Consider the following 10,857-nt stretch of genomic DNA (forward strand, 5'->3'; position numbering starts at 1 on the left):
TATTGTTTCATTATTTTTATTTATTTAGCTTGTTTTGTCTTTACCGAACAGCATGAACATAAACGATCCATTATGAATGCTCTCGTTAATTATCGCGGTACATACAAGAATCGCTGGGACAAACGTGAGCACCACTTGAAAGAGTGTCATGACCGTGCACATTTCATTTTGCAGGTGCTGCAGTGACAACCTTGAGCACTTTCATAAGCCGCAAGCATCACACCCACAATGCACAGCCATGTGCCATGATTTATGCAACATGCTTCACCTTCCGCTCATAATACGAAACACTTTTTGGATATGTAACTAACTACCTTTTTTGGGGGGGAACAATGACCCCTGAAAGTCGCAGCTCCTACAAAACCAAGATTGACATGTGTAATGTAAGAGGAAGCTGCTAGTTTCAGTCCCATGCGTAACAAGTCATTTCCCTTGCTTGAATGTGGGCGAAAGATGATCTTCCATCACCGGCCATATGTCATACTCGTATATCTGCATACTCTGAACTTTCCTCTTTGGGCCTCCTTGGTCGAGCGACAGCACCAGCGGGCAGCTGGTGGTTGAGAGCGGCATACATGATGGAGCTTTCCTCTTTCTTTGTCGTTGTTTTTGGACACTTTTCGTCCTCAGAACCCGTTTTACTGTCAAGGTAGCTGCTGGAGGAGGTTGGCAGATCTTGTGGTTTGGCACCGGTTTGCAGGTTTATCAAAGAAAGCTGTTGCAAACATCAATATAAATCGTTTATAGATACTGTTGATAAACATTTCCAAGTGTTATGTTGCACAGAAGATTTAGGATGTCTCACTTGAGTTTCAGTTTGTGTCTCTCTCCTTGCGTGACCTGCATGAGGGATACGTATTGTTATTATGTCAAAAAATGGGACATCCCTAATTGTGCTTTAAAGTTAAATACCACTGACTGTACTCAATAAATTGACTTAATTACATCAACTTTAATCTGCTGTAACATTATTCGGAATGAACAGTTGATTCAGTGATTATTTCACATACCACGAGAGAGAGCTCATGCCCACAGTCAAAGTGGAAATCAACCCAAACATATTTTTTTTCAAGATGTTCCAAGCAAGCCCACTAGTTGAAACACGGCATTCTGATTAATATTGCATTTGTGGAATATAAGTTAAGCAGCAAAATGCACCCATTTTAGCCATCTCTGGGGTCGGCCATTTTGTCACTTCTGTCGACTGAAAATGACATCACAAGTGCTCAGCACTCAGATAACGACCAATCACGGCTCAGCTTCAGAAAACAGGTCAGCTGTGATTGGTCGTTACCTGAGCCCTGAGTAGTTGTGATGTTATTTTCAGTTGACAAAAGTGACAGAATGGCAGCCCCCGGAGATGGCTAAAAATGGGTGGATTAACTCTTATTCCACAAACGCAATATTTATCAGAATGTCTTGGTTTAATTAGTGGGCTTGCATAGAACATATCCTTGAAAAAAATATCTCTCTGTCTCTTTCTTGATGACATTCTAAGCTCAGTGAACACTTTCCTCTGAGAACATCCTGTTTGAAGCCATTTCAATTGTTAGTGCTCTTGGTCTCGTGAAGTCAAAATATGAACGGCAATGTGAATATAACCACTTGTGGATTTTGCCATGCATCTTCTTGTCATAGAACAGCCGAATATACAGTACCTAGCGTTTTCTGAATAATGTACTGTATGTATTGGCATAAAAAGATGGTTGGTTGAAAACTACTCACCTTTACATCGTTGCATTGAAATGACAGAAATAAATATGACTATGATGACGAATGCCACAGTGCCTGCGGCAGAGTACACATACATCCATCGCCCTTCCCCTGGCATACCTGCAGACAGAAAGATCCACTTTATTCCCTCGAAGAAACATACCATCTAAGTGTAGGAAAGCATCATGTGAGGGCAGTGTGCTAGTGTATGGATAAAATACTCATCTTCAAATACATAACAGAATTGGCTGCAAAAAAAACATTCTTACTGGTTTCATTCCCAAGTGCGACGTTGGGTACCATGTGGTTATCTGGAAAACCAGAGGTGGTATGTAATCTTAGAATTGCCTCCAAAACTAAGCACAGTTCATGACCATATAAAGACATACCATACACAGACACTTTGATGTGTTGTCCTATGGTGAGTAGACTTTGACACCGATAGAAACCTGCATTGCTTTGTTGTATATTTGTGAAGCTTAATAAAAACATAGTTTTCACGTCGCTTGACTTAATCAATTTCATCTTAGTATGAGAGTCACTGGTCACTGGCACATAAGCGCCTTTTTCCTTCTTATACCAGGTGACATTGTACGGCAATTGGTTAGTGCAATTAATATAGTAGTGGTATGTGCAATTAATCTCTAAATATTCCCCGGTTGGTGTCTTGTAATCAGTTGTCGGCCCCACTGTGATTTTCAGGCAGTCTCCACCATCTGGACAAAGGGGATGAGAAACATGTAAATTGCCACTAACATAGATTTATAAGACAGCAGTAACATTTTGCTTCAGACGCAAAATATAGTAAATGTAAATATGGCCCACTGCAGTTTCAGACCTTCATATAGCAATCATGCTGACCTCTTACCAAGCAGACAAGTCACTGTAGGTCCAATTCCACAAAGGAGGGCCTGATTTGACCCTTGAATGTCATGATAATCACTAACGCTTGCTACTGCCTCTCAATTTCATATACACTGTGCGAGCCTATAAAGGTAAAACCACAAAAGCTCTATCATACATCACACCTGCACCTAATATAGTTTGAAAGAGTGAGGATTTATACTGACGTTTTTTATGTCCTCAGACGATGAAGGACAACAAATAATAATAATAATTCTTAGGATAAGCAACTTACAGCTGACACTTGAAGTGAGATGCAGCACCACCAAAATAGACCCAAATAGCACACTCCAATAATGATTCATGATTGAGGACGATACTCCACATCTTCTCCTTGCAGCCATTTAAAAATGAGTGTCTCCAGTGCATGATCGTTTGCTTACACAAACTGAAGTGCAACTTCCTCTGTCTGTTCTAACTTTGCAAATGATAAATGGAAGTACGTGAGAGTTGGTTGGTGGGTGGGCTTCTGTAAAAGCTGCAGTTCCCCAACACACCAAAACAACTCAACAGTTTGTGTTCTCATGCTCTGCTTACCTGACAGAATTAAATATATCACACCACACACATCTACCGCATGCCAAATGTTCTAACGCTTTGCGTGGTATTTTTGATTTTAAAAAAAAAAAAATCTTCATTTAACATATACCAAATAACAAACTGAAGACAATTTGCATTGTAACACTCACACGCAACCCACACGCACGCACACACACACACCCACACACCCCCACACACCCACACGCACACCCCCACACACACCCACGCACACACACAAACACACGCACACACACACAAGAACATAACGCTAGGGAGTATACAACATAAAACAACATAATTAATAAATAAATATTTAATATTTATTTTATATAATATATAATATTATAAATAAATAATTATAAAATAATATATTTAGAGCATAGAAAACAAAACGATTAAATACATTCAAAAAGTATTTATAAAACACTAAATTCAACACAAGCAGAAATAGTTGTAATTGCTTTCTGTTTCAAAGAGTACCTAATCGTAGTATAATGTTTGAACTCGTTAATGAAAACAGTAAAGCTGGGAATCCTTCCCATGAACTTACATTTATGGATATGGAATTTTGCCATTACAGTATTAGAAGTAAACTAGCGTGGTATTTTTGAAAGACAGCGTCTCAGTGTGGTTATGTGTGTCATCGCAAAATGCCCGTCCTGAAGCTGCACGTCCTTACGTAATGACGTACTTCCTTTACGTAATGAGGTATTACTTACGCCTCCGACGAGCCGAAAATGGCGGAGTATCTGGCGTCCATTTTCGGCACAGAGAAAGACAAGTAAGTTTTCTCGTCTGTTTTGTTTAATCAAACCAGAAAGACGATTGAGCCAGAAAACACCAGTGCAGTTCCCAAGCTTGAGCGGTAGCTCGGTTGTATGTGCCGGCATGTAATGAATGGGTTAGATACGCTGATATTAGCAAGAGGAGCTAACGATTTGAGCTGAGCTAACTCAATGAATGAAACAGGAAACCGTGTCCGTAAATCTATAGCTGCAAGGCGCTAAACCGTCTCAATATATATGTATATATCTATACTCATAGAGCACATATTGTTGTAGCCGGCCTAGTGTTTACGTGCAGCTTCTTTTTAGTAGTCGCTTATGAAGTTGTTGCCTAAATTGGCGGGATTGTTTCGTTTCAATTCGCTGCAGGCGAGCAGCAAATGATCTACGTTGAACCAATTCTCGCAGCCAACTAATTACACTATACTCGTTAGTTCAAGATACTTATATAATGATATAGTCACACTTTATATGTTTAAACAAAGTGGCTGATAGTCATTTTGTGAGAACGGATGAGTACAATCACTTCGATGATAAACAATGCCCAGTTTAAGTTAGAAACTAATGCAAGAAAAACAAAAAAAAACATCATTTTAACTTGCTTTAGTCGTAACACTCACTGTCTCAGATATTTTTGTCAAAATAATGCCGTCTCTTGAGTCGAACGACAGCATGTAAGGAGAAGTGATGCAGATGGAAGTGAACCAGTGAACCATGAATGAAACATAAATAATAAGTCAGCTCTAAAAGAGAGAGAAAGAATGCACTTAACAGGACCATTTGGAAAAGGCTTATGCAAAACAAAAATACAGGGTGTCCCAAAAATCACTACAGTACTATACGCCCGCCCCCCTTTATTTATTTTTTTCATTTCAGCTATCATTTGGACAGGCGTGTAGTCATCAACATTTGACAGCTTAGGCTTTGCATATTTTGTGAGCGTATCATTCCACTTGCCTGTGGCTCGCCCACTGACATTGTACATGCTCCATCGTGTACTACACCTAACGGCATTCATCGCAAGTTTCTCAAAATGAGATCTGTTCTTCACAAGCCACGCAGCGGAAGGCCTGCTACTACCACCACTGATGAAAACCCCAAAGTTCTAGAGCAGGTCTTTGCGCAAAGCCAGCGAACCAACTCATCATCCGCAAAAGTTTAATTGACCAAATTGAAAGGTCATTGCATTTCCAAAACGTACATAAGTTCATTTTTGTCCTTCACTCCTTCCAGGGTCAATTGTTCCTTCTATTTTAAAATCGGAGCTTGCAGACATGGAGATCGCTGCTCGAGATTGCACAACAAACCGACCTTCAGCCAGGTGAGGAGGATGTTGGTGAACAATTTCTACAAATGTACCCCGTGCTCATTTTGATTTCCCTTTGAATTGCTCATTCTCTCCGCAGACCATTTTGATACAAAACATCTACCGTAACCCGCAGAACAGCGCACAGACGGCCGACGCATCACGCTGTAAGTATCCTCCGCACTTCCTGTCATTTATTAATGTGGTAGCTCTGCCGTGTGGCACTTTGGCGAAACAGCTGCCTGCCACACAACACACGAGAACATAAACATCAACACGTCTGGTCTTGGAACAACGCCCAGAGCAAACATTTGGTGGGGAAAAGTACACCACTAACAGGCTCGGTCGTTAAACAGTAAACTGGACACGTGACCTGCTGGATTTTTGCATCATCGAACTTCACGTCCCCCCATTAGAATCACACGATGTGTGTATGTATGTGTATAGATGTGTGTGTATATACCTATATATGTGTGTGTGTATATATGTTTGATTTTAGTATGTGCAGCATTTTTGTTTCAGTTGTCACTTTTTTTTCTAGAAAGAAATACAGTTGAGTTGGTTAAAAGTTTATCAGCATTCTGATTAGAAACCTGACCTTGGCACAGAAAAAAATTGGCCTCTGTGCTGTTTTTCTGTGCTCAGTCACAGCAAGCTTTAGCGTTGTGATCTCCAATCTTGTATCAAGACAGGAAAGTCAAATTTTGGAACTTGCAACCTTTGGACCTTAGGGTTTTGGGGCACAAGCATGTAAAGCTCTTTTTGAGCTCGTAAAATATGATGAAGATGCAATTCCGGCGGATTCTAATAACATGTTTTCCCTCCCCAGCTCCACGTTTTTCGTTGTTGTATGTCACAGAAGTTTACGTTTTGTATTTCAGACCATTTCCCCCCTTGAACATTTACCTTCATAACCTTGAAAACTGTGCCCAAGTCTGCTGATGGTTTGCACTGTAAGTTCATCTTCATCCGTAGGAACCTCCAGCACCGACTGCACTTATTTTAGCGTACTGCACAGTTTCTGTATAAATTTGGCTTGATTCGAGATGGAGCCAGGTGCAGTTTCCTGTCTAAAAACCCGTTGTGCCAGTGCGGTGTTGGTACACAAAGCATCTTGAGATTTTCATTTTTTGCTGACATTGAACTAATTAACAAACATCCAAGGAGGGTTGATTCCTCGGGCGTAGCGGCCAAAAACTGCCCATGAGTCAACCCTGCTTGGATTAACTATGACGAGAACTTTGAGACTCTATGTATGAAGACCTGTCTGTCTGAGCCGGTTGGCTTTGCGCTCATCCGACACTAAGCACACAATGTCCAATCTACAGAAGCGGGTCGCTGACCCCAGATTCTGTTTGTTGTGAGTACATCAAGAACCTGACTGTGACGTTCTGCGCGTAATGAAAACATGTACAGCCAGGAGGAAGCCGACCAGGCCAAGTTCTAGGTTTTCTCAACATAAGACACACACACAAGACTGTTGTTATTATTTCATGTCGCCCGGGCAGAGTACATGTCCCCAGCTGAGGTTCTTGACAATGCTGTCGTGTCACTGCAGGTGCCGTCAGTGATGTGGAAATGCAGGAACACTATGACGAGTTCTTTGAGGTGAGTGACCTTTTGTATCTCCCCCCCCCCCCCAAGTGTAACATGTCAACCAGATCTTGTTTATTCACGTCTGTCATGACTGGTTGGATAGAGTGGGTGGAAATAATGATTTAATTAAACGGGAAGTTTAATTAACCCCCCAAAAATCTTTGCAATAATATGTTCTATGCGCCTTCACTGGTCTAAACAAGGCATTCTGATTAATATTGCATTTGTGGAATATGTGTTAAGCAGCAAAATGCAACCGTTTTAGCCATCTCAGGGGGGAGCCATATTGTGACTTCTGTCAACTGAAAAAGTCACAGATGCTCACGGCTCAAGATATGACAAATCATGGCTCACCTGTTTTCTAAAACTGAGCCATGGTTGATTACCTCAAACCCTGAATGACTGTGATGTCATTTTCAGTAGACAGAAAGTGACAAAATGGCCGCCCCCTGAAATTGAATAAAAACGGTGGAGTTTGCTGCTTATCTCATATTCCACAAACACAATATTAATCAGAATGCCGTGTTTAGACTAGTGGGGCTGCATAGAACATAACGTAGTGAAGAGAATTTTTGGGTTAACTTCCTCTTTTAGTGAGCCAACCTAAATAAATAAAAGAACCTAAATAAATGGGTAATGAGTGATTAGTCCCCCCAGTATATCGTCACTGTCCTTGTGAAAAACACTTATGTCCATTTTTTTAAATGTTCTTATTTTTACGTGAATGGTGTTTCCGCGTTACAGACATTGCATTAACATGAACATTTAAAATTTGGACGCAAGACATAATTGGACATAAGTATTTTTCACTGGACAGCGACAATATGCAAGTTGTGTTTTCATCAATGAAGAATATCCGACCTTCATATCAGGAGCTTTGCATGCTGCGGTTCTGTGGTTTCCCAACAATTCCAAAGCAAATCTTTGGAATCTGACCTTGAAAAAGGGGCTTGGCCCCTGAATAAACTCAACATGCATTTGTGCAGGAGGTCTTCACGGAGATGGAGGAGAAGTACGGGGAAGTGGAAGAGATGAACGTTTGTGACAACTTGGGTGACCATCTTGTCGGCAACGTCTATGTCAAGGTAGTTTGTGAATGACTAAATTGTTCAGTTTTCCTTTTGGGATGTCAAGAACCACCACTTTTCCAATTTTGCATGCAGTTCCGTCGCGAAGAGGACGCGGAAAAAGCTGTCATGGACTTGAACAACCGCTGGTTCAACGCCCAGCCCGTCCACGCTGAGCTCTCCCCTGTCACTGACTTCAGGGAAGCTTGCTGCCGCCAGTACGAAATGGGGTGAGTAACTCACCACAGTCAGGATGAAAAATGAAAAATGGATCATGTACTTATAACAGACAAAACAAAAATACATCTGTCCAGCGTATACATTTTGAGTTCAAATTCATTCATTCATTTGTTGGACACAAGCGCTCTTATGCCATCAAGTGGACAACACATGTAAAACAGGCGGACAACCCAAGCCTCAAAAGCTGCTCTGAAATGTTAATACACGAATCCGATAGAATGATGGCTGGCCAGATGACGCTTCTTAAAGTTCCTCTGATGCTTTGCATCAGGTGTGCCTGAAAAGGTTCATTTCAAGATGATTACATGAACAGCAGAAGTTTAAAAAAAAATCTTGATTTCAGGCTCTTTATGACTACATGCATGTGCAATGACTTTAAAAAGATGTGTTGCGTAATCATCCTCGGGCTTGACCTAACACAGAATCAAAACCTACACCTTGAACTGTGCTGCTGCTTTGAAATTGAACGTTTTCGTCATCCCTGCAATGGCTATCTGTTCATTTTAGCATCCAGGACTAAATTTTAACAGTCACTTACGGAGCGCTTAATGGTCAGGCTCCTCCAATTTTGGTGGATCTCGCGTCTTTTCTTTTCATTGTCCTGCGAGGCCACTGCGGTTCTGCTGACCGCCTCTTTCTTGCTGTCCCTCACATAAGATTAAAAGGTGCAAAGAGCCTTGCAGTCCTTTGCGCCCAAACGGGAGCATTTCCACTTGAACTGAGTGCTGCTTTTTCTGTGGATTGAAACCCCCCCGCCCCCCAAAAAAACCCAATCAATTAAAAACATACCTGTTATTGCAGGTATATTAACCACCATGTGAAACACGGAAGTGCTGTAAAAATAAAATGTACTTACATAGATTTGTACACTATCTTTTGCTTAATCAACAGGATGTATATATTTAGCAATTTAAAAGAGATGTTGTTCACAAACACTGTCAATCCACAATTGGTCTGTGAAGCAAGTGCAGATTTAAAGTATTTTTTGTAGAATATTGTCAAATTATCGTTATCGAGTTTTTGCACAAAATATCGAGCGATTTTTTTTTTTTTTTTTTCCCCATATCGCCCACCCCTACCGTTTACATGATTGAGCAGACAGAGTTGCTCCGGCATTTGAATAAGCCACCGTGTATGGCGACACAAGTCGTCATGACTCAAACGGACATCTTTTCCGCTTGTTACTTTCAACTGTCAATAAAACACTTGACATTCATGCCACTCACCACATGATGCAGCCGGTTTCCTTCTCGCTCCAAAAGTGTGCTTTTGTGCTGCGTCTCTGAGCTTGTTTACCTCTGCTTGTGTATTTGCGATGGGTTTCGCGCCAAACAATGCACTGACGCATACAAGCACTTCCTGTACTACAAAGACCAGCATTCCTTGCGGTTGAGCAATGAGCATGCAGAGTGTCTTGATCTTGGTCTGTTTACGTGCCGCCTTTTTCGCCCTCCTTTCCTCTTTCTCCATCCACTTCTCAGCAGTAATGATAAGTACAGCATCTTATGCTTTTTATTTTAACGTATTTTTGTTTTGTTTTTAATGCAAAGTATTTTGACGTAAATTTCGTCTTTAATGGTGAAATCCGACATACGTGGAGATTCGTGTTACATCGCGAGTGTAGGAACGTAACTCGCTCATAAAATGAGGACTCCCTGTACTATACATCAAGATGTTGAACCACTCAGGACAGAGCATATTTTGTTTGAAGCCATCCAAGTTTCAAGTGGGCAAAGGTATTGGAACAGATATTTATTAAATGAACCAAAAGTGCAAGCCTGCAATCTTTTGACTTCACCAGACTTTTGCGTTCTTCATTAGAAATCCTTTTACAGGCCTTTACTGCAGCCTCTTTCAGTTCTCGTTTGTTTCTGGGTGGTTCTCCTCTTCAGGAGATGAAATGCATACTCTATTGGGTGATGGTCCAGTGATTGTCTTGGCCAGTCTAAGACCTTCCACTCTACGGCACAGTGCAACCCATCACCACTATACTGGTCGATGCAATTTGATCATACGTACAAACTGTCTTCCAGAGAGTGCACCCGAGGTGGCTTCTGCAACTTCATGCACCTGAAACCTATATCAAGGGAACTTCGGCGAGAGTTGTACGGACGCCGTAGAAAAAGGTTCGGACCCCGTTCACGCTGTGCAGATCAGTTGGTTAAATTCATTAATCATCTTTTCCTTTGTTATGAACTGATTTGCCTTTTCTCGGCCAACAGACAACGTTCTCGCTCGCGCTCCCGGGACAGACGCTCCCGTTCTAAGGATCGGCGACGGGACCGTGAAAGACGGAGGTCGAGAGACAGAGAACGCTCAGGAAGGTTCTGAAGGTGGAAGATAAAACGCTCTACCCAAACCCGTCTCTAAAACCCTCACAGTGAAAAAGTTGTTTAGACTTTTGGTGAATTATTAACGTGCTTTTCTTTGATCCCTTTTTTTATGAACAGCTGGTTGCTTTCTCAATAAAACAGATTTGTTACTCTGCATTGTTTACTTCAGAAAGTATCACTTCAGTCTTTTAAAAAGCCACAAGACTGAAGAGATGCACATGTGCTACATTCCTACGTGTGGGAAATAATTCAAACCAAGTGCCGTTTTGGGTGCTGTGTGTTTGTGTGTGTAGAAGGTTATGTCTCTTATTAGTGAAGAAATGAAGCAATATCTGCCTGTCACAGTGGCAACTATTTTTCCTCATCGTTTTGAG

The 10,857-nt window shown here is 41.3% G+C and overlaps 2 protein-coding genes across 4 annotated transcripts; one reads left to right on the plus strand and one right to left on the minus strand.

The window, feature by feature from the left end:
* On the minus strand, positions 1-3,788 carry btla (B and T lymphocyte attenuator). Of its 3 annotated transcripts, XM_086023912.1 has the most exons (6): positions 2,852-3,318; positions 2,103-2,429; positions 1,983-2,024; positions 1,726-1,833; positions 806-840; positions 1-715 (listed from the first exon to the last, which is right to left on the minus strand). In XM_086023912.1, the coding sequence occupies exons 1-6, from the start codon at positions 2,958-2,960 to the stop codon at positions 479-481; spliced, it is 858 nt and encodes a 285-aa protein (XP_085880038.1). In that variant the 5' UTR covers positions 2,961-3,318; the 3' UTR covers positions 1-478. The 3 variants fall into 3 exon arrangements, with proteins under 3 accessions (XP_085880038.1, XP_085880119.1, XP_085879953.1); XM_086023993.1 differs by lacking the exon at positions 2,852-3,318 and adding an exon at positions 3,707-3,788 and having other exon boundaries at positions 1,983-2,429; XM_086023827.1 differs by having other exon boundaries at positions 1,983-2,429.
* A 57-nt stretch (positions 3,789-3,845) lies between these two features.
* LOC147152803 (splicing factor U2AF 35 kDa subunit-like) lies at positions 3,846-10,637 on the plus strand. Its single transcript, XM_086024117.1, has 8 exons — positions 3,846-3,937; positions 5,175-5,262; positions 5,348-5,414; positions 6,806-6,855; positions 7,830-7,928; positions 8,007-8,140; positions 10,184-10,276; positions 10,373-10,637. Exons 1-8 carry the CDS (start codon positions 3,894-3,896, stop codon positions 10,479-10,481), a joined length of 684 nt encoding a protein of 227 aa, XP_085880243.1. The 5' UTR covers positions 3,846-3,893; the 3' UTR covers positions 10,482-10,637.
* Positions 10,638-10,857: the final 220 nt, after the last annotated feature.

Source organism: Filicampus tigris, chromosome 1 (genome assembly GCF_054856515.1).
Source record: "Filicampus tigris isolate MCC_2025a chromosome 1, RoL_Ftig_1.0, whole genome shotgun sequence".
NCBI classification, from domain to species: Eukaryota; Metazoa; Chordata; class Actinopteri; order Syngnathiformes; family Syngnathidae; genus Filicampus; species Filicampus tigris.